The following is a 24,062-nucleotide window of genomic DNA, read 5'->3' as shown; positions in this document are numbered from 1 at the left end:
TATTAGCTAAAAGGGTACAAAGTATTTGGCTGTTGAACAGTGGAACTGTGTTTTTTAGATGGAACAGCTTTTTTTAATTCAAAACAAATCATCCAACATAAGTGTGTGACATTACTGATGATCTCATGGTTAAATATCATCAGAGTTTGTAATGTAATTAGCGATTACTTTGAACAATTTTAAACTTGGGCAATTGTGCTAATCTTAAATTAGCATTTTTTTATTTAGTCACAGAATTCAGTTTCTTACTCTTTTCAGGTTTCTTAGTTGAGCTCTGCATTTTTCAACTTGGAATATATTGATGTAATATATTAAATATTGCTCACTAACAGCTAAACACAAAACAGCAATTATGTTCACTATATTTCAATAATTCACTAGGGACAAGATAAAATAGAGATCTGTCATATTTATTTACTTTGCACAGGATTTGTGTTAGGGATTTTCTGGCCTTCTGAGTGTAATGGAATGTTAGAATGGCCATCCATCCTTGCCTGTTAAATAATGCATAGGACAGGGATATCATCGCGTCATCCTAAACCCCGTCTATGCTCTCTACTCTCCTGCATACCTACAGGTGGAGAGGTGGATTGGTAAATAATTCAAGCCAAATCAGTTTACAGAGACTTGATCACCTCCCACTCAGTTTCTCATTGTCCGTGTCACTGCCTGGACTCGCTGCATCGGCATTACGCCGTATGTTTACTGGATATTTTCCCATTTCTTTGTGACTTTTATGGACTTTTTTCCATAAAGGATACGCCACTGGTCACCTGAGCGTCATGGAACCATGGTACACAGAGTGTTAGGTTTGCCTGGTTTCTCCATTATTTTGTCTCTGCTTCCTCTCCTGCATGGTAAGAGATCACACACATAACTGCATATATTTATGTTACAAATATCAATTTCTGCTTTATAGAAATTTGTTTTGTTTTATTTTTTTATATAATGTAGCTTTGTTACATTTGATCTAAATAATGCTTTATTTTACATATGCCAGGTAAATATTTTTTGGAAGTCAGCTAATATAGAAACTTATTTGATAATCAAATAAATCAAATCACACAGAAATATTTTATGCACATGCCGTTCAGATAAATAACTGCAGTTTTAGAAGAAATTCTTAGTTCTGATATTACCTTAGTTTACATGTTCATAAATGGTCAAAAGTAAAACTATAACATCTAAAGTGCAGTCCAGTAGTGGTGTTTTCATTGAACATTTAATACATTTAATTTCTGATATTCTTGAGTTATGTGTGTTTGCAGGCAGCTAAAAGTGTACCCAGGTTGGTAACCTGATAAACAGTAATAATATCCTAGTTCACTGCTACCCTGCGTCACTGAGCTTTGCACATGCATTTATTTGCTGACTGCAAACTGCATCAAAGCCTGTAAGAAAAGATATCTCCAATTAACTTTTTTGCACTTTGGTGAACAGACCAATGGAAATGCTTCAAAATTACTTGGAATAAAATGTTTTTACATTCATATAAACATTAAAATGCAAACTTTTTTGTTTGAAAGCCACACTTTAGTGTTTTGTGTTATAAAAGCAGTAATATATATTGTTTTTTTTTTTTTTTTCTTAGGGCTAGATATTTTGGATCCAGGGCAAGTGGTGTACTTAGAAACCAAGACCAATGGAGTTGTGGACAAAGGAGTGATTCTGGAATGTGGAACCACCCTCCCTGATGTCTACATATGGGGATTCACCAAATCAGGCACAAACACTATTCGAGCTGTGGTTTATAACTTTGGAAAGGGTCCAAAGCTGCAGCAACTGGCCAATGACTTGGGTGGCCTGAATGTCATCACAAACAGTGCATCTCTGTCCATAGAGAAGGTTCCTCTAGCTGCTGAGGGAGTGTACACCTGCCAGGCTCTGTACGACACTGCTGAGGGAGCCAGACTGTACTACTACTATGTGCATCTGAGGGTTCTAGGTCAGTGCTTGAAATTATATCAAGTATACTATTGCTGAATACGTTTCAGACAAAGTTTGCCTTTATGTAAGCTTTTCTTTTTGTGTGAACTACTTGACATGTATTTTATTCATTCATTTTAGACTTTACTCCCTGTGATAATTGCAAATCCAGACCTTGGAGCTAATGCCATACTGGCCAGCCATTTTAAAATCCCTGGATCCAAGGTCTGGATTTGAAGACCTCTCATCTACAGAAAATTCAGGAGCCAAAAATAAATAACATATCCAGTAGCATGATGAGCTTTCTTTGTAAATAATGACGTAAAATCCTTTATTATTTTAATTCAGGGTGAGTTTCAATTCAATTCATTTCTACAGTGCCTGTTTCCAAACCCTATATTGAACTGAGTAATTCATCACCTGTGGAAAGCACATCAGTGTCAATGCGCTGTGGTCTTGAGAATGGCACAGAGCCCATTAACTACATATGGGAGCAGGAGAGTCGCAGTGGGCTGGTAACCACACTGGCCGAGACGAATCACAGTTTGGTAAATGTTACCTTGGTCAACCGCAACCACACCGGCTCGTACACGTGCCTGGCCAGGAATGAAGTCAATCAGCAGAAAAGTGACAGTATCCGGTTAAATGTCATATGTGAGTGTTTTATCTTTTGTCTGGCAACTCGTTTTCCTGTGTACATACAATTCAATATATATGTACACACACACACACACACACACACATTCGTTTTTTATATATAAAGTGAATATCCTTTATTCCTTTATTTAGATGGTCCCGATATTCCTCAGATTGATGTGTCACCTTATTCAGTAATGGAGCGAGGCTACTCCGCCCTGGAGAAAGAGACGGTTTCCCTCATGTGTCAGGCCTCTTCTAATCCTCCCAGTCAGTATGTCTGGTTCTACAACAACTCCCAGGTCTCCACAGGACAACAGTTCACTATCACCAAGATCCTGCGAATGCACACTGGCAGTTATGGCTGCCTGGCTCAGAACACTTATCTCAACACCCGCTCCAAGAAAACCATCACTCTCACTGTCTACTGTGAGTTCTCCCATATGGTATAAGTTCTCCCATGGTATGTCAAGTCATGTCATGGTCCACTTCTCTGTCCATGCAAGCTCTTTGGGTAGACCTCTGGTGTGCTTTCATCTGAGCTCGCATTTGCTTTCTGTCATTCCCACCTTTGCTTCCTCTTATACCTTCTCCTATACACAGACACATGCACACACACAAAAACATTATCACGTCTGCTGCGGCTGACTGGGGATGTGCATCAATACGGCCTACAACAAGCATCTGGAGGAGGTGAAGGCAATTTTCTCACAGATCTGGAAGGCCATAGAAGGTATAAAACTGGTATAAGGTATAAATTGTTCTCTCCGTGTCATGGCGAGCAATGAAATATGTGTCTTGTCAAGACAGATATGCAATAAAGATTAAATAAATGCACTCTAATATCATTTCCTCTTTCCTCCTAAATGTAGCCTAATCCAAATGCACTATGAGAGCATAGGACAGCACTATGCAACAGCTTTTAAGTAGAATATTGAAACATTTAACATTTAAAAAACCATACTGTAATTATGACAATAAAATGCAGCAGCATAGTATGCATTATTGTATATTGCTTTGACACATTTCTCTCAATATTATAATGTTTATGATTATTTTAGTTATACAGTGAACAGCTGCTTGATCTGATCTATCCATGGATTGTCATTTTCCTTAAAGACTTTAATTGCACTTGCCCTTTGTAGGCCACATCCTTGCTATGTTATACAAATGGTTTCTTTCCACAGATCCACCAACTGGTGCTCCATATTGTTCCATCTTCCCAGCTAATAACTACAATGACTTGGCACTCTTCTGTTCATGGGAGGGTGGTTACCCTCCAGCTACCCTCAAATGGAGTCCACTTGTACATGAAGAAAACAACCAGGGAACAAATAATATCACTTGGATACAGCCAGGGCCCGAGACCATTAATAACTCTGTATTCACCTGCTATGGCTCTTATACTGCACTGAATATCACCCAAAGCTGTAACATCAAGACATGTGAGCACTGATTAAACTCATCTTTAACTAGGTTTATTAAACTGGAGTGATACTTTTCTTTTGGTATGAATTGAAAAAAATTGTAAACATTTATTTAGATTCTATGAGACACATGGGGTGGTTTCCCAAACCAGGTTTAAGCCTAGTCCTGGACTATATCCTCCTTCATCTCTATTATAATTCAAAATGCTATATAGTCCAGGACTAGTCTTACTCTTTGTCTGGGAAACCATCCCAGTGTCCAAAAGTATAGCTGTGTAATATATCAACAGAATACCTTTGTATATTTATTTAGTAATGTATTTCCACTCTTACCTTTGTTTAGATGTTTAAAGATCAGCTAGACTTTTAGATAAACCAAAGCAAGTTGTTCATGTTTATATCTAGCATTCTGTACCAATAACCTGTCCTTTCCAGGGCTGCCCTATGGAGAACCCCAGTGTTTTGCATATGCAACTCGTAATAACGAGTACCTGATGCTGTCCTGCTCCTGGGAAGGTGGTGTTCCGCGGGCTTTGCTCTGGTGGGCCTCCAGTTCAGGGGAGGTGCAGGGCACATCTGAGGAGAATGCTAACATCCTTGTTTTGCGCTCCAATGCCACATACAGTGGTAAAGCCTTTGTGTGCCATGCCAAACATCCATTGGTTAAAGAGAGAAAGCAGTGTGTGTTGAAGCTAGGTACACACGCTACACCATGACAAAGTTTGATTGCTGTTTAATGTCATTGATTGGGTGTAATAAATTATATAATGTAGCCATTTGTTTTTCTGTTCACTTTTTACTCTTCCAGAGGCTCCAGTGTTGATGACTCAGCGCAATCTGGTTTCAGTATTCGAGGGCAATGACGTTCAGCTCACCTGCACTCTGAGCAAAAACTACCCCAGAGTGACTGAGATCATGTGGTACAACAATATGAAGCAGAGGGTGGATGAAAGCGGCACAGCCAAGAAGTACATCCTTCAACAAGCAGAAGCATGGTCCAATTTGACAGTACGGGAGACAGATGGCATTTTGGACAGTGGTCAGTACTGGTGTTCAGCGACCAATGCTGTAGGAGGAGCAGAGATCCCTATCACGCTGCTTGTGAAGAGTGAGTACAGATTTTTAATCAGTTAACTGTCTCTCAGATACAATAGATAAGAAGAGCCACAAATGCAATCAAATTAGAATTACACACACGGTATTTATATAGATCCTGCTTATTTAGACACTGATATTCCCTTTGGCACAGTGACAGGACTTTCATGCTTCAGGGAACCTCAGAATTTTAAGATTTTAAATGAACAGATGTCATAGAACAAGGCCACATTAAAAAAGTAAGTTTATAGTTCTTGAACCCCAGGAAAGTTAGGAAAAACAGTAAGATCACACTCCCTGGAGAAAGTCACCCAACACTACCCATGGAAACATGCCTGTGGGTCATGTCTGTTGGCAAGATCCTGGCAACTGTTCCACTCATGTAACCCAGGCTCAGCTAGAAACGGCAATACGGGGTCATTGTATAGCTCATCTTCTTGAACAGTAAGTGGTGGGGATCAGGTGTTATGTCAAATGATAAGGCTTGGACAGTGTTAAACGCAATAGGTACTGACCTTGAGAACATGGAACATACCTTTATGGATTGCTATAAAGGGAACCATAACTACAACTGTTAACAGAGCATGTTCGGTTAAACATCAATAGACACTCGGGTGAAAGAGAGGCTGGGGTGCCATTACTTAAATACTTCTTAGTGACAAGTGGTTTTTGGTGTATGGGTCGAAGGGCAAATGCACAAACCCCATTTCCAAAAGTTGGGAAGCTGTGCAAAATGTAAATAACAAAATGTAATGATCTGCAAATCATTTAATTCCTGTATTTAATTGAAAATAGTACAAACAAAATTTTTTATGTTGAAACTTCATTCATTCATTGTCTGTAACCGCTTATAGAGTACAGGGTCACGGTGGGTCCGGAACCTACCTGGAATCACTTGGCACGATATGGGAGCACACTGTGGAGTGGACGCCATTCCTTCGCAGGGCAACACACACTTACACATTCCCTCACACATTCACATCTATGGACACTTTTGAGTCGCCAATCCACCTACAAACCTATGTTTATGGACCGTGGGAGGAAACCAGGCACTCTGAGGAAACCCACATGGAGACGGAGAGCAAACCAAACTCCTCACAGACATCCGGAGCAGGGCTCAAACCCACAACCCCAGAATCTTGGAACTGTATATGTTGAAACTGAGAAAGTTAATATTTTAAAAATTGTCCGTTTTGAATTCAGTACAAGCAACACGTTCCAAAAAATTTCAGAGAGGGGCATGTTTAGTTGTGTGTTGCATCACCACCCCTATAAACAACATTCTGTTAACATTTGGGAACTGAGGGTTACAACTGCTGTAGTTTTGAAAGTGAAAGGCTTAATCACTGTTGCATTGCAGCATTTTAGATGCTCACCATCTTTAGACCTCTATTATAATGTTTATCATTTCATAATGAACCAATAGTTTTCAAAATGTGACAGGTCTGGATTAGATTAGCACCTGGACTATTTTAAAAGAAGAAGAAGAAGAAGAACAAGGAGAAGAAGAAGAAGAAGAAGAACAAGAAGAACAAGAACAAGATTAAGAAGAAGAAGAAGAAGAAGGAGGAAAGCATTCTATTTTAATTTACATTTTTGCACAGACCACAAAAGTAAAGAAGGGAGAGCCTAATCTTTTTGTGGGGACCATACCACCAGAAGGCTACAGTTAAAGAAGTAAAAGTAAAAAGTTTTAATGAGAAAGCAGTAGAGACTGGCCTTGCAGACTTTAATGTAACCCAAAAATTACAAGGGGCTGTGTGACATATCATGAAATAGAGATAAGACCATGACCAATTTTTATTTGGTCAGGTACAGATTGCTGCAAAGTATACTTTGGATACTGTGGATTGGTGGAAATTTGAGAAACTCCTAAACCAGGTGGAGATGTTCTCCTCTCACTGATGGTGCTTAGAAACCTTCACAGTGATCGTAGGGTGAAAGACATGAGTAGTTGAAAGCATTGGGCAGGTTTGTCATGGATGTTTCACACTCCATTTTGAGCTGAACTAGTAAATTGTTGTTGTGACCATACATTTAAAAAAAAAAAGAAAAAAAAACATTATTTTTTGTTAATTTCTGTTGCTTCTTGTAAAATGTATGTTTTCATGGTTCTTCAGTGAGAAAATGCTTGTGAAACTGAAAAAATAATTTACACAAGTAATAATTAATCTTCCCTAGTGAATCTTGTTTTCTGTCCTATTCAGGCTACCCAATGCCTCCAAACGTGACCATCATTAAGATCATATACAGCAGCCATCGGCGCACAGATGTTACAGTGGAGTGGCTGATTCAGGCGTATGGTGACTTCACTGGGTTCCTAATAGAGCACCAAAGGCTCCCTGCCTCTCTCTGGCAGAAAGTGGCAGTGGATCTGGAGCCCAGCATCCGCAGTTATCAGATTAACAGACTGGATCCCATTAGCAAATACGCTTTCCGCATCACAGCTGTCAATCACCGAACCATCGGACATCCTTCAGAGGTCAAAAGTCCAGGTGGGAATGGATGTGACAGTGCATTCATTTCATAGTTTGCATTGTGTTCAGGAAGGCTTCATTATCTCTCAGAGGAATGGACAGCTGGTACTGTCTCCTCTGTTGCCAAAACAGCAATAGCAAGTCAATCATCGGCAGTGCTAAGCACTGTGCGTCCTCTTCTGAAGCAAACATGTTACCTACAGTCAATTCCAAAGTATTTAGTAGCAGACATGATAGTCAAGGTATCATCTTGTACAACCTTCTAAGTGATTTATTTAGGGCCAGTAAAGACCCCTGATCTTGGGGAGACTGTGGGCTTTAATGTATTATAATGTTAATTTTGCCAGTTAATGAGCAAGCTGTGTGAAACATCTGTTCTCTTTTTGTTTTTGTTGTCCACTCAGGTGAAATGCACAATCACAGTTCAACCACTGGATCACTGCAAAGCTCTATACACTATCTAACCACTGGACTTCAAATATCTATACCAATCAATTCCTTTACTTAACCTACCTATTACCTCCTCTTTGAACCTTTCCTCATATTACTACTGGACTGTTATTTTTACTGTTTTTAAACACTTAATGTGTCTTTGAGAAAAAAAAAAAAAAAACAGTGCCCCTGAAAACACTAGGATGTGTCCTGTAAAAAAAGGAGGCTGTATTCTGAGGCTGACATTTGTCTGCTGTTTTCCAGCTCTCCCTGGTTATAACGCCTATCCTGCTGTTATTGGAGCAGCCATTGGGGGCATGCTCGTGGCCACAATAGCAACAGTGCTGCTCTTCATGTACGTGGTGAGGAACCGTAACAACAACCCACGTGAGTGTCCTACTGTCACAGAGTAAAGCCAGTTTACGGCAGCTATAGGTTTGATAGACTTTATGTATGTCCACACTAATGAATTTCTAAAACGTATTTTTTACAGGACTTCATGATTTGATATTTGGCAGGTATGTATAACAAACAGGGCAACTATTCCTTCTAAATAATTCCATAAACACAACTTTTGTAATACTAGAAATGTATGGAGAGAGATTAGTCTCAAAATACTTTACAAATGCGTAAATGTTAATCCACCAATTAAACACAAGTCACAAATGAATACATCCCAATCTGTGTCTCACGGTCTGTAGTTTGTACAGAGTTAATTTCATAAATACATGTATTTGGACTAAAATACTTTAAAATCATCCCGTGTTTGGACACTAAAAGCCGTGTTGCCGAGGGAGGAGCAGATATCGCACGGCTCCTAAACAGAAAATGTACTGGTGGTCATCACATTTATTTAGCCAATCCGCTGCCAGAATTAGCTGTCATCATTTACTGCGGCAGCCAATGGAATCCCAGTCCCGCCTACAAGGGTTTGTTTTGCTGCGGCCCTGAGAGCAATAGGTCAGTCTTGAAACACTGGGGAAAAACAACAGTGCCACCTAGCGGTGGCTTGTTCGCCTGCTGGCCACATTTGTATTTGGATCGGGTGAAATGCGAAAGGAAATTCTCAAAATCCAAAAACCCTCGAGAAGGAAAAGAAAAAATACACTTCCCGGAAAACTCGTGAGTGACTTGATCCACAAACGCAGATTGAACAATTTACAAATACATTTTAAATTCGAGACTTATGCAATGTAAATTCAAAAAAATGTATTTATTTTCACATAAAAGTATGATATACCTATGAAAAACAAAAACATGTATTTATAAATGTAACTGTATTTGTACAAATTGCAGACTGTGAGACACAGATTGGGATGTATTCATTTGTGAACAGTGAAACATGTGACTTGTGTTTGATTTTTGGATTAACATTTACGCATTTGTAACGTATTTTGGGACTAATTCCATAGAAATTGACCACATGGCACCACAAATACATCCATTTCGAAGGTATAAATAAGGTGCTGTATACAAAAGTATGTAGAGACATAATATTTTTAAAAATATTATTTCAGGCAGATCAGCCAGTCCCGAGAAAATATCAACAACCCCGAGGATGAGGTTGTTGAAGGAGCAGAAGGAGAAGAAGGAGAAAGACCAGAGAGGGGTCCGTCCTCTAGTCCAGGTAGTGCAACACTACCTAATATTTTAAATATGATATTAAAAAAATAAAAGCTGTAGAACCTTTGTTCATTTTTAGAAAATGTACCAACTCTTCTGGAAATGGGGTTTGAGTTTTGAGTATTAGAAAGCTTATTTGCACCAGTGCCTCTGAAATTCTTAAGTACTAAAACTCAAAACAGCTTTTGAGACCTGCATTTTAAGAGGATTGAGGTTTGTTACCAATAATAATGTTCACTGTGAATTCTGTTGCATAATTTTCCTTATGGGCGGCACGGTGGCGCAGCAGGTAGTGTTGCAGTCCCACAGCTCCAGGGACCTGGAGGTTGTGGGTTCGATTCTCGCTCCGGGTGACTGTCTGTGAGGAGTTGGTGTGTTCTCCCTGTGTCTGTGTGGGTTTCCTCCAGGTGCTCCGGTTTCCTCCCACAGTCCAATAAAAAAAACACACATTTGTAGGTGGATTGGTGACTCAAAAGTGTCTGTAGGTGTGAGTGTGTGAGTGAATGTGTGTGTCTGTGTTGCCCTGTGAAAGACTGGCGCCCCCTCCAGGGTGTATTCCCACCTTGCACCCAATGATTCCAGGTAGGCTCTGGACCCACCGTGACCCTGAACTGGATAAGGGTTACAGATAATGAATTAATTAATTTTCCTTATCTTCTGGCCCACACATACCCTACATTAAAATCGTAATAATGTATTAGTCTGAACAGTTTATAGTGACTTTAAGTCACTATAACATGTCTGTGATAAGACACGTAAATGTAAGACAATGTTATTTTTCCAGGACCATCTATGGCACTGCCCCGACCGACAGCATCACCCACAAACCTGCCCCCGGGGGACGAACCAGTTAATGTCACCATCACTGTCATGGCCTCAAGCTAGATCTTCACCTGACTGACCGAGTATTTAATGTAGCAATGGTGTTTTAATGATTTCTGTTCCATTAATAATTGTTCTTCTGACAGAAATATTTGACATTAGCAAATGACCTCAAATAATGTTCATTTCTGAAACCAACATTTGCTACTAACAGTTTTGAAAATGGTTCAAGTCAAACATTACCTGTTTTATTACAATATAAAGAGCAAACACTGTCACTCAATCCGTTTTTCATATGATTGAATGAAATGAATAAGATTGTGATATTTTAGAAAGTTAAGCATTTATAAGCAATAAATATATTTTCTGATTTTCTCTGAGTTTCACCGTTTTTAATTGAGATATGAACCTACAATAGGTCACCTCTATAGTTTCAGTTCATTTTCAGAGTTCCAGTACAGATTTTTTAAAAATGCAGAGGACATTGTTTTTTGGAACTAGATGATTTATTCAGTTTTTCTAACATGACAATGTTTTTAAAAATGTGGGGAAGGAACAAGAGGTTGTCCACACTGTTAATTTTTTCACATTCCTCACTCTTGCTAATGAACACTACAAGTACTGATCATTCTACACATAGTGTAATATGATGCAGAAGCACATAACACATACATAGTACAAACATGTAAAATAAGAACATGAAACAACATAAAATGTGTTTGTGTGTTTCTCTAAACATGGGTGATTCATTATATTATGTAAAAGGAAAAGGAACCTTTTGGTTACTTATGATGTCAGACAGCTTCTGTTTGAGATTCAGGAAAATCTTTTTGAATTCAATGCCATCGCCCTGAAGATTGAAGACATTTTAGAGATTTCAGTATATTTATTGATCCAAGGTATGATATTGTTATAGCAGTCATATTTTATAGATGGTATTGCAACATGTTTATCAAAAAAAAAAAATGTTCCTTACCTTTGACAGTCTGAAGTCTACTAGAATGCGTTCTTCCATTTCCAAGAAATTAACTTTAAAGATCAGCTTGTTATTACGGCGATCCATTGTGGACACTGTTGCCTAAGATTAAGTCAAAAACACAGAACATTGCTAAACATCTTTGTACATTCAATCATTATGGCAGGTCCACAAGTTTATTTCTGAACTATCTCCATGATACCTGGTTAGTGCAACTCTGTTTCCATGTGTAGCCCATGGCAATGCAGGCATCACGAAGGCCAGTGCACGATTTCTCTCCATTCAGAGTTGTGAAGAACCTGGTCATCCTCTTCACCAATCTCTGCCATGGGTTCTATGAAATAAAATTTCTTTCTGAGAAATTCTTACAAAAATAACAGCAATTTTAAGTGTTTCAATAAAAGCCATGACATGAATATGTACAGCTGTATAATTATAAAAAATAACAATAATTTAAAAGAAACCTACAACAGAGATTCTTTACATTTAAAAAGACTCAAAGTGACTCTGTATAATGCGAATTATTGCACTTTTAAAAAAAAACTTTATGGGAACAAACCCAAGTAAAGTGTTTAGGATTTTAAAGTTTATACATTTCTATATTATTACACATACATGTGTAATATATAGACATTAATATATGACAAACATTAAAATCTAACTCAACGTAGGTATGTCTAAAATTTGTCTTAAATAACCTATCACAAATCTACTTGTGAGTACTGGTACCTGGCTGGCGCCTGGTGTGCCCAGCAGCTGACTGCCCAGTAGCATGTGGTCAGGGCATGTAGGCTGTGAAAAGCTGACTTGAACTACTTCAGTGTGTACCACATCCTCCCTGACCTCCCACAAGGACTGTGGCTCTGGTTGAGAGCTGGAGATTTGGACACGGTCATAACTGAAAAGACAGAATACCAATGAGGGAGTGGTCTTCAGGAATTCATCAGGAAGTTTTCTCTAGAATAACCTGTTTTGTTTCATGCCATCAGGTGTTAAAGTTATTCAGTTACGTTAATATTTTGAGAAGCTCCAGACCTGTTTGCCAAATGAAATTTCTCTGAATCAGACCGGAGCATCTTTGTCAATGGCCCATGTGCGTCATTCTGCCGTTTCACACCTGCATCAACAGAAGAGGAGGAAAGGGGGGAAGAATAGAATAATGGAGTCTATTATATTACTATGAAAGAAAAAAAAATCCCAGTGTATTGCAATACAGTGGAACCTCTACTAACGAACGCCTATACTAACGAACTTTCCAAGATACGAACCGGGCATTTGAATATTTTTTGCCTCCACCAACGAACCATGACTCTAGAAACTAACCCGAGCCTCCGCCGAGCCGGCGGCTGGAAATGACCACGGACCACAATAGACGAGTCTCCCAGCGCGCCCAGACTTGAGTGAGCTTTAAGATTAGCAAATTGTAGCTTTAGCAATTTAGCATTAGTGTAAATAGCAGACATCGAAATTCGTGCTAAGTTCCCCACGTCTCCCCACATTCACCCACCAACTCTCCGTTATTCCACCCACCCCCACCTTCCGTCATACAGCCAGTGCCAGTGTTACTCCTCCAGCCAGTCGTCACGTCTTCAAGGTAGCAATGTGTAACCACTTAAAACTTTATTTATTTCTGTTACCACTGCATTTCTCTTTCAGTAATTGCTTTTCCATTATTTTAAATGGGGAAAATTGACTCGAGAAACAAACTTTTCAAGTCCGCAGGTAGAGGTTCCACTGTACATGCAAAAGCCAGCAAAAATGTAAAAACAAATGAGGAATTCACACAGTTTTGTCAAATTCTATAGGTTTCTATAAAGGTTCAAAATTCAGGACTGTTGCTTATGGCTGTATAAATAACGACATAAAACAACTTGGTGATTTTGGTTTGACCTAAACAACTAGAGCTGAGGATATTTACCCAACTGTTATTACAGAATACTCTCTATAAATCTGCAGAAACTGATGTGAATTTTTAAGCAAATAATTTTTGTTTACTTACAAATGCTCAGGACAATGAAAATGAACACAAATGATAAAATAAATGATCACATAATATTCATTTTCTGTTTAAGAGCTTCGACCAAACAAAAGCATGCATTTTCTCAGATGAGACACAGCACCTGATTTGAAGCTCCGACTGAACCAGCGGTGTTTCTTAATGTCAGGAATTGTTATCCTGTCCTCTGGACTTTGTATCAGTATCTTTGTTAACAGACCTATGAATCAAACAAAACGGCAACACATTTACAAAGATCTGGGTAAGAAAACATTTAAAAGAGGTTAAACAAATGATCTATTCATAGAATCTCTCCAAAACATAAAGCAGATTACCCAGAGGCATTGAATCAATTTTCTTCCAAGGTGTGAGGTACATTTTCTGATTTAACCAATCAAAATATTCCTGACAGCTTTCACTTGGCTGGTCCCATGGTAACTCTGTAAAAGGAGATACAATGGTCAGTGACAATTTTTCGCCTTTGCTCCTCTTAAGCTAAATAAATAAATATTTATCTGTCAAAAGCAGCTTGAGTTCTTCTAACCTCCAGCCAGCATCGCAGTGAGCACAATGCCACAGGCCCAGACATCAGCAGGCTGGGCATGGAACTCAGGGCGGGTCATCAGCTCTGGAGCTACATATGGCAGGGTGCCACACAACCGGGTCAACAGTCGCTCACGCCCTCGATGGCGGAACATGGTCGCCAAACCAAAATCTGAGATCTTCAAATTATCTGTGGAAGATGTATGAACAAAAAGTAAATCTCAAATCAATTGTTAGATTTTTTTTGTTGCCCATTAAAACTACAGTCACCTTTGTCATCTAACAGGATATTTTCTGGCTTGATGTCACGATGTGTGATCCCAATACTGTGAAGATATTCCTGGAAGAAGAACACGGTTCAGGAAAAACCGTTCAGAGCAATACAGTTTCATATACTATTCAAAAAACATGACTAGTCACTGACCACTCCTCCTATAAGCTGTTGGAAAAACCTGTGAGCTTCTTTCTCTGGCATCCCAACATCTGGTTCTGTGAACAAAAGCATAATCTTAAATATCTAAAATTTAATTCCAGACTTTTTAGACATTCCACTTCCTTTTAAAGCATGCACACACTAAATACATACAAACAAATGAACGTTTCCTGCTCTCACCAATTCGATCAAAGAGCTCCCCACCGCTACAATACTCCAGGAAGATGTACTGGACCGGACCCTCACTCCTGTGCCCAAAGAATTTCACTATGTTGGAATGCGACAGCATCTTGTGTACACACACCTCTTTTTTCACATTATCCAGACAGTCTTTGGCTCTGGATGTATCAATAACTTTCACAGCCACTGCCTCTTCTGTCTTCCTGTTCACCAGCAGGCGAACCCTCAACAAATAAATACAGGTGTTAATAGACATCAGGGAAGGAGATGAAAGCAGAATACAAAAACAAAACAAACAAAAACACAGAATACTTACTCCCCGTAAGCACCCTCTCCAAGGGTCTGCACCAGATCCCAGTCCTGAACAAAAGGCACAGCCATGATCTGAACAGAGAGAAGCACACAGGGTCAGGGGCTTAGGAACACGATCCACAAAATTCTGGTTTGGAACACTCTTGATCAACAGGTGAATATTTAGGGTTTCAGGTAATCCATAAAAAGTGCATTTGACTTTCAGGTGTCATACAAATTAGATTTATGGCACATTTCTCAGGTTTTTAACTCTAAAAAGGTATTTAATTTGTTTATTCTCTTTCGCACTATTCTTCAGTCGTCAAAGCCTCCCCAGAGCAGGTTTAATTTCAGTGGTGGACCATCCTCAGCATGGACCGTGACATTATGACGGTGTGTTAGTAGGTGTTGTGCTTTTAGGAGCGGATCAGACAGCAGTGACAAACACTATTCACTCTATTAACTCTATAACTGCAAAGTGAGTTGTTAGGTCAGAGGAGCTGAGAGAATGGACAGTGAGTGTAGAAACAATGAGGTGGTCATAATGTTATGGCTGATCGGTGTATGTCTCTTGCATTTGTCTGATGTTCATCTTTATAAAGGAACAAAGACAATATCTTAATGTCGGCAATAAGTTCTTAATTTCGAAAACGTACAATAAGAATTTGCCTCATAATCAATATCATAAACTGAGAAGACCGTTGGCTTTACACAACAAGAGAAGTGGACGAGGCTGAAGTTTGCTGTTTTTCGTATTTTCAGTTCCACCGTAAATAGATCGATGGAATAGGAGTATAAACTTTCACTCTGAGATTTTACACTGAAGACTAACTTACCTTAAACTACTGTTGAATATAAATATGGTCAACTTTTTCGTCCCATCTGATTAAACGTACACACATCTACAGCAAAAACACAACAGACTCTCCACATCTGATCACAGCCATACAAACTTTGGCGCGTTTAGTAGCAACTATATCACATGAAACTAGAGACAAGAATAATACATTTCAAAATAAAAGTCTTCAGAATGAGGCGCACAATATTACTGGCTAAATCTCAAAAGTCCTTCAAATAGTAAATTATTTCTTACAGACATTACTACTGAAATATCAACAAACAAACAAACAAAACAGAAAACGTGTAGTCTGTAATTATAGAACTATATAGATATATAACTATAAAGAAAGTGGAATTGAATTTATTTATTATATAAAACTTGTTTTGCTGTTACTGCCTATGTAGTGCCTATGTATGATAATCATATTACAGATTCTGCATCCAAACAGTGCATAATAATATAATTGTATATATAATAATCATTTATTTATTTATTTATTTATTTATTTATTGTGCTATTTGTGTATAGACGGCGTATGCACTAAATTACATAAGGAGTATGTAGGCCCGAAATTGAATAAATACAAATCACAAACATTTATAACAGAAACAATGCCTTACAGTTAGTTTGACAAATTTCAGGGAATTAGATATTGAATTGCCTTAACCTTGGCTCTTATTTTGAAAAAAACTGCTTAAGAAGCACAGTTTAACCACCCAAACATATAGCGCTGGGAATACGGCGACTGTTAAACTGAATTAAACATTTTTATGGTTATGATTTTAAGCTTTAAGTTTTTTTTAAAGATATGTTTTTTTTAATTGTGTGGTCTGGTTAAAGCGACTGGAGCTCTGATTGGAGACGTCACGGGTCGTTACTATGGCTACAGTAGAAGAGTTCCGTAAACAGAAGTGGTGCAGAAAGTCTCAGATTGAGTTAAAGATACTGAAGTTGTTGAAACATTAAAATGTTGATGAATCACAGAAACAGGACTCAGTGCCGGGAGATTACTGGACCCACACCTCACTCTGTGGCAGTGGTGAGAGCATCTCCTTCTTGAGCTCATTTCAGAGTTTTAGTACCTCATTACTCAATACAGTACAGATATATAGCTATTAGATCAACCCAGAGTCGTAGAGAGAGATCTTCCTACCGCTCTGGGTCAACCAAAAGAATGAAAGCTGATATAATAATAATAATAATAATAATAATAATAATATTAATTATTATTATTATTATTATTATTATAAAGGTGCTATCTGACAGAGTATTGTATTTTACATAAGAAAATATTTCCAATGTTTTTGCTGTTCAAGTTGATTGTGTTTTGTAAAAATGAGCAAATTTAGGATTTGACACCTGTAACACACTCAGAAAATTGGGACAAGGGTCAAATAAATAGAACATATGGGATATTCAAGTTACAGAGTTCTCAAACATTCCACTGAAGCATGCAGGAAAAAGCTCATTTAAAGTGAAGATGTGTTGTAGCTCATAATTTTGTGCCAAGCTTCATGAGAGAACTGTCAAAATGTTCAAAAAGAACATTTAACCTACTTTTGTAGGCAAGGCTGGAAACCACTGCTGATTGTCCATGACTTTCAGGCCTTCAGACAGCTTTGCAGTAGAACCTATCATGCTACTCGAATAAATATAGCCACATGGACTGGGGAGTACCTCTGTCACCCAACATAGTCCACCGCTGTATCAGGAAATACAACCTGAAATTAATTTATGCAACAAGACAGATATATATCAGTTCTAAAGAGAAATGATACTGATAATCTCAGATGATCTGGCAGAAGAAACAACTGGTAGAAAACTAAATATTTAAAAATGATAGTATATTAACTTGTTGAAACTTTGTGTTAAATACAGGCTTCTTTCAATTCTTGTTTTTCTAACAATAAATTAAGGTTTAGCTTTCATTGAGGAGGTCAGTGTGGTATGCTATCATTGCTAATGCTATTTTAGCTGGTTTGGGGTCTTAACTGGTTATTCACATATTTAGAGGGCAAGGTATCCATTATCCAGACCCCCTGATTACCTTATTCTGGAGCGGAGGAAACAGGATAATGTTCGGAATGAAGTGCTGGAGTTTACTAAGGACCAAACTGCATGTGACCTGAGAATGCGCTGGGAACGAAACACAGAGAAGAGGATGGTGTCAGCCACTATTGACAGGCGTGTCCAGGAGGCCATGGGCCAGTATCAGATGACCATTGATGAAAGGAGAGAAAGGTTCACAACTCTTGATTTTAACAGGAATAAATAAATCACAGCCCTTCAGTTATAACATCTGGGCAGTTGCTTACTTACTTTTTCTATTAATTGCCTTATATACAGAATATTTTTTTATTCTAATGAAGAGTCTTATTATCTTCTGGTGATGATTGAGATGTTTTCACTTTTGTCACTTGTTCCTCGTTTTTCAGGCTGCGTGAGATGTTGGAGTCTGAGGAGAAAGAATTTTTGCAAGAGCTGGAGGAGAAGGAAGAGACAGTTCTTGAGAGGCAAACTAAAATGAGAGCGAGAGCAAAGTTTCTGCAGGAGAAAAGGGAGAGTGAGAGGCAAAAAATTGTTGCTGATAAACTTGATCAGCTCTTCAGGTAAAAACATTTTCATCTTTGCTAACATTACTACACAAACACACACAATTGGGCGCAAGGCAGGAATACACCCTGGAGGGGGCGCCAGTCCTTCACAGGGCAACACAGACACACACATTCACACCTATGGACACTTTTGAGTCGCCAATCCACCTACCAACGTGTGTTTTTGGACTGTGGGAGGAAACCGGAGCACCCGGAGGAAACCCACGCGGACACAGGGAGAACACACCAACTCCTCACAGACAGTCACCCGGAGCGGGAATCGAACCCACAACCTCCAGGCCCCTGGAGCTGTGTGACTGCGACACTACGTGCTGCACCACCGTGCCGCCCATAACTTATTAGTGATTTGTATAATTTAGTTTTGTAGAATATTTACATATATATCAGCATTATTAATAATTTATATAGCAAAATCCCAATTAACTTTAGGTTATTATGTTTTTATACTCACAAGTTCTGGTGCTACATTTCCGGCTGATATTTAGTGCAATATGGGAATGTGAATGTGTGTGTGTCTGTGTTGCCCTGTGAAGGACTGGCGCCACCTCCAGGGTGTATTCCCGCCTTGCGCCCAATGATTCCAGGTTGGCTCTGGACTCACCGTGACCCTGAACTGGATAAGCGCTTACAGATAATGAATGAATAAATGAATATCTTAGTTAGTTTCCATTCTGTTGTAATAGCCACTATGGAGCTTGAAGTAATAGACCTGAAATCTGTGAACTTACATATGACTAATATTTTAGAATAGTTTTATATATATTCATGTACAGCTAATTAGTTTCATATAATTGAAAACACTGATTCCATTTTTGCTGTATATTTTCAGTATATTAATTGTTTAAATGGAAAAGTCCCTTTAAGTAGAGAAGACATTATAATAGCTTGTTTTTCCTAGACTTTGTACATAAGAGCACTGCTGTTTCAGAGAGCAATGTGAGGAGCTGAGGGCTGCGCAGACACGCCACAGACAAGATGAGGTCTGCAGGGAGAGAGCTGCGCAGATCCGGACACGGGAGGAAACTCGTCGGCTGCGTCAGGAGGAAGAACTGCTGTTTGCTCAGATGTGGGAGAGTGACCGATTGGCCAAAGAGGAGCGGGAGAACCAGCAGACCCAGCGTCAGAAAGAGAGCAACTTCCAGACCCTGGCTTTTCTACGGGATCAGATGCAGGCTGCAGAGGAACAGAGACAACAGGACAAACAACTCAGAGCAGAAGAGGCCCAATTACTGGTGAAAAATATTTTATATCTTGAGAAAATCACATAAATCAAATAATATTCTCATAATGTACTTACAACGTATGAATTATGGGCATACATTATAGTATAATGCTAAGTCAAATGTAATGGGATGTATGCTTTTGATACCATTTCTTAAATTAAATGAAATTTGTTCCTAAGCCCATTATAGATCAAGAAGTGACATTCCTGAATGGGGTTCATTGTCCTTGGGCAAAACCCCTAATGCTAAATTAGCCTTCCTCTGTAATGTGATAAAAATCTATATTATTTTATTGTGATATATATTTAAAGCATTAGTTTGTATGTATTTCCAAAACAAAAACCTTATTAAGTAAAAATATTTGCTGCTCCCAAGTGGTGTTCAGTATTTAAAAAAGTGAATGGCATCCTTTTAAAAATTAAAAATGTTTTTAAATTGTTTAACGTTATTTTGGCATTAATTAATCATATATTTCTTATTTTGTAAATATTAATTATTCTAAACTGAAATAATAAATAACATAAAGCCTAGTATAGTACTGTTTTTGTACTGTTCAGTAGCAGCTGAAACTGTGATTGTGTGTATTGTTTGTTCAGCGAGAGCAGAGGGAGATGCTGTGTCTTGAGGAAGAGAGAGCTCTCAGGCAGAAGCTCCAGAGTCAGGAAAAACGACGCCGACAGCTGGACCTCTCGCTACGACTAAAGATGAAGAGATTGGCACGAGAGCAGCAGGATGAGCTGGCCCTGGATATGAGCATACTGGAGCAGTTACTGTTACACGAGAGGGATGAGAAAAAGGAAGACGCTCTCAGGAAGGTTAGATATCATCATGCTCTACTAATTCATTGAGGAAGCATGCATGTGTGAAGGGTCAGAGTAAGAGGATGCGTGAAGTTTCATTTCAGGTATACACTGCATGCTATAGAAACCTTTACCAGAGACAGATGTGATATACTCAAAAGTTAGGAAGCACCTAACTTAGGAAGTTTGTAAAAAACTGTAACTCACTCACTCACTTACATACGTACTTGGTTAGACCAAGATTTTCCATAAGGGGGCACCACTTATCTTGTATTCCGTACCAAAACTTATCATCTGATTCCATATTTCTGGCCTGTAGTGTGTAACGTGAATAATTTTGTTGAACAGCTGGAGCTGCGTGAGGAGCAGCAGAAGTATCGTCACTATCTGGCAGAACAGCTGGAGGAGCAGAAACGTCAGGAGGCAGAGACAGAACAGCTGATTGAGGCAGAGCTCCAGCAGACATGGACCCGCAGAACAGAGCAATGGCGTCTGGAGAAAGAGGCCAGAGACAGACTCATGAAGGATGTCCTGGACACTCGCCGCTTACAAATCCAGGAAAAGTGTAAGGAAATGGCTTTAATGCTTCATCCCTCTTCATGTTCTTTTATTTTTGCTATTTACTATTTAACCATGACCGTCGGTAAGAATTGCCAACATTGAAAATAATTTGGTCATGTGGTAGTTTGTTTATGGGCTAATGTATGAACAGATCTTGCAGGAAGAAATGTAGAATCAAACAAATCACAGAATAAAGTAGTATAAATATACACTATAGACAAACGTATTGGGAAACAACCTCCAAATGAGTAAATTCAGGTGTTTCATTCAGTCCCATTGCCACAGGTGAATAAAATCAAGCGCCTAATTGTGCTGTCCACCTTTCATCTGTGAAAAATTGGGTCTTTCTAAAAACAAGCATTTTAAAAATTGGAAAAGGATGTTTTGGATCCACAGTAACTCAGTCACCAAGTGGCAGACCACATAACGTTATAGAGCATGGTTGCTGAGTGCTGAGTCACACAGTGTGTAAAACTCACCAACGCTCTGCTGACTTAATAATTGCAGTGTTCCAAATCTCCTCTGGCATTATTATTAGCACAAAAACTGTGTGCTAGGAAACTGGCTTTCCATGGCCAAGCAGCTGCATGCAAATCCTTACATCAACAAGCAAAATGCTAAGCATTGGTGATATAAAGCTCCACAGCTTTGGAGACATGTTTTGTAGAGTGACAAATCTCACTTCTCTTCCTGGCCGTCTGATGGACATGGCTAGGTTTGGCGAATGCCAGGAGAACATCACCTGCATGACTGCTCTGTTCCAACTGTAAGGCTTCATAGAGGAGTGAGGGATTCATTGTTTGTCCGGTGTTGGATTTGACTTTTTAGTTTCAGTGAAGGAAATGTAATGCTTCAGCATACCAAGATATTGTGGACAATTGTATGTTTCAAATATTGTGTTCCAGTTTGGGAAAGGTCCTTTCAGGTTACAGCATGACTGTGCCCCAGTGCACAAAGCAAGGGTGAATTTGGTGTGGAAGAACTTGACTGGCTAACACAGATCTCTGACTTCAACCCCAACAAACACATTTGAGGTGAAACAGAAAGGAGAATGGAAGCCCTCGCATCCCACATCTGGGTCTGACCTCACAACGAATGGTTTTCTGGGAGAATGGGCAAAAATTCCCAAAGACACACTCCAAAATCTTGGCAGAAGAGTAGAACGTGTTATAGCTACAAAGGGGAACCAACTCTTTATTTTTACCCATGGATTTATAATGGGGGTGGCACGGTGGTGCAGCAGGTAGTGCCGCAGTCACACAGCTCCAGGGACCTGGAGGTTGTGGGTTCGATTCCCGCTCCGGGTGACTGTCTGTGAGGAGTTGGTGTGCTCTCCCCGTGTCCGTGTGGATTTCCTCCGGGTGCTCCGGTTTCCTCCCACAGTCCAAAAACACACGTTGGTAGGTGGATTGGTGACTCGTGAGTGTGTGTGTGTGTTGCCCTGTGAAGGACTGGTGCCCCCTCCAGGGTGTATTCCCACCTTGCGCCAAAGGTAGGCTCTAGACCCCCTGTGACCCTGAACTGGATAAGCGCTTACAGATAATGGATGGATGAATGGATTTATGATGTGACAACGTAAAACTCCTGTTGGATGAATGTCAAAACAAATGCACTTCTAAATTGTTCCTTATTTGTTTTAACTATAAATTATTACATTGGAACAAAATTACAACAGATGACAATTCAGTGCGTTAAAACTGAACTGACGAAAATTATTTCCCGTGTGAAATACTAGTGAAGATCTGAAAATGATAGCTGATTTTTTGTTTGTTTGTTTTTGTTCAGTGGAGCGTAATGCTCAAAAACAGGCTGAACTTGCTTTGGAGAGAGAAGAGCTTAATAGAATCATCCAGGAGAACAAGCTGTTGGATGAACAGGGAAAAAAACGGTGGGTTTGTTGCTCTGAATGGTATATTATTGACAAGAATTTTCAATAAATTTAATTTGTCCATTCATTTGAATATATAACACAATACGAAGGGCAGATAAATTCATAAATTACTGACAAAATTAATGAATAAAAGTTGTCTATCTTTACTGAGATCATAATAATAATGATGAATCTATTCTGCAGCCTGAGGGAGGCCAGTCAGGAATATAAGGCTGATCTTTTGGCCCAGATCTTGCACCAGCAGCAGCTGCGTGATGTGGAGGAGGCTGAGAAAGAGCAGGAGATCCAGAGGGGTCTGATCTTCCAGGAGAAATACAATCAGAAGATACAGGACCTCCTGTCCAGACCTGTGTCCAACACCACAGCTGTTCACCCCTTCAGGAGGAGGGACCGACCCATCTCCAGCTAAACCTGCAATAAGCCTGTTAGCTTACAACACCCTCAGATTGCCCTGTGGAGTAAGAATTAAATAAAGTTTTCTCAGGTACTTCTTGCATTTTCATTGTGTCGACTGGTATTTATTCTTTTTTTTTTTTAAATATGGGTTTAAGCTAAGCTCAGAACAAAAATTCCAGATTCGAATGTCTAAGAAATATTTGTTTACTTTCTGTCCTAAAATACAACTAAAATCGACAAAGTAACATTAAGGTTCTTATGCGAGGAACGAGGCAATTTTGGATGAGGAAGCAGTAGTCTGGATTAAGCAGTAGTCTGGTCATGTCTCTATATTTGCCAAACTCGCTTGACTTGACTGCCTAGATTGCCATAGGTTCAAACTGAATGCCAAAACAATGATCTAAAGAAGTGAAGAATTACACAACAGTAGTCCTCCTTATCTAACCTGCGAGTAAATATGGTAATTTAACTCAAGTCAGGCGTTCCATAGAGACCTTTATGTCCACACGTTAATCCCTGTGGTTTGTGGCATTCAGCTGTTGCTGTGAGACAGGTACATCCCCACAATGCACAGTCATGTAGCAATAGAGAAACAATATGTCTGTTTTGGCTCATTAGTATGTCACGTTAAACTTTAAAGACCAACCGCAGGATTTCAGTGATTGCTGCAATAAATGGACAGTGAGCTGCTGTCCAATAGCTCTCTTGCTCAAATGATTACTGCATATGTTGCACCTTTTGTTTGTGCAGGCAGGACTTTTTCATGACAACTGAAGCATGTTAAAGAGCTCAACACCCCATACCTGATGAAGGAGTGGTTTGGGAGTGGAGCAATTTGCCTGATGTCATTTCTGTCTTCTCCCTCTTTGCCACTCAGG

General features: G+C 39.2%; 3 protein-coding genes across 3 annotated transcripts; 2 read left to right on the top strand and 1 right to left on the bottom strand.

The window, feature by feature from the left end:
• The first annotated feature begins 504 nt into the window (after nt 1–504).
• On the top strand, nt 505–10,749 carry LOC136668757 (V-set and immunoglobulin domain-containing protein 10-like 2). The gene is made up of 12 exons (XM_066646443.1): nt 505–593; nt 757–857; nt 1,592–1,945; nt 2,305–2,580; nt 2,716–2,991; nt 4,425–4,685; nt 4,798–5,097; nt 7,292–7,579; nt 8,258–8,380; nt 8,487–8,511; nt 9,511–9,620; nt 10,401–10,749. The coding sequence occupies exons 1-12, from the start codon at nt 505–507 to the stop codon at nt 10,499–10,501; spliced, it is 2,304 nt and encodes a 767-aa protein (XP_066502540.1). The 3' UTR covers nt 10,502–10,749.
• A 188-nt stretch (nt 10,750–10,937) lies between these two features.
• On the bottom strand, nt 10,938–15,833 carry chek1 (checkpoint kinase 1). Its single transcript, XM_066646051.1, has 13 exons — nt 15,694–15,833; nt 14,883–14,950; nt 14,567–14,790; nt 14,378–14,442; nt 14,224–14,293; nt 13,955–14,143; nt 13,746–13,850; nt 13,535–13,630; nt 12,450–12,531; nt 12,144–12,312; nt 11,617–11,748; nt 11,415–11,516; nt 10,938–11,288 (listed from the first exon to the last, which is right to left on the bottom strand). The coding sequence occupies exons 2-13, from the start codon at nt 14,945–14,947 to the stop codon at nt 11,193–11,195; spliced, it is 1,395 nt and encodes a 464-aa protein (XP_066502148.1). The 5' UTR covers nt 14,948–14,950; nt 15,694–15,833; the 3' UTR covers nt 10,938–11,192.
• Nucleotides 15,834–16,466: 633 nt separating this feature from the next.
• cfap53 (cilia and flagella associated protein 53) lies at nt 16,467–23,266 on the top strand. Its single transcript, XM_066646573.1, has 8 exons — nt 16,467–16,737; nt 17,710–17,939; nt 18,134–18,307; nt 19,242–19,545; nt 20,133–20,351; nt 20,685–20,901; nt 22,683–22,785; nt 22,972–23,266. The coding sequence occupies exons 1-8, from the start codon at nt 16,666–16,668 to the stop codon at nt 23,195–23,197; spliced, it is 1,545 nt and encodes a 514-aa protein (XP_066502670.1). The 5' UTR covers nt 16,467–16,665; the 3' UTR covers nt 23,198–23,266.
• The last annotated feature ends 796 nt before the right edge of the window (nt 23,267–24,062 follow it).

The sequence above is a fragment of the Hoplias malabaricus genome, chromosome 15 (assembly GCF_029633855.1).
Source record: "Hoplias malabaricus isolate fHopMal1 chromosome 15, fHopMal1.hap1, whole genome shotgun sequence".
Lineage (NCBI taxonomy): Eukaryota > Metazoa > Chordata > Actinopteri > Characiformes > Erythrinidae > Hoplias > Hoplias malabaricus.
Note: the sequence above shows the minus strand (reverse complement) of the source record. Positions and strands in the feature narration are given on the sequence as shown.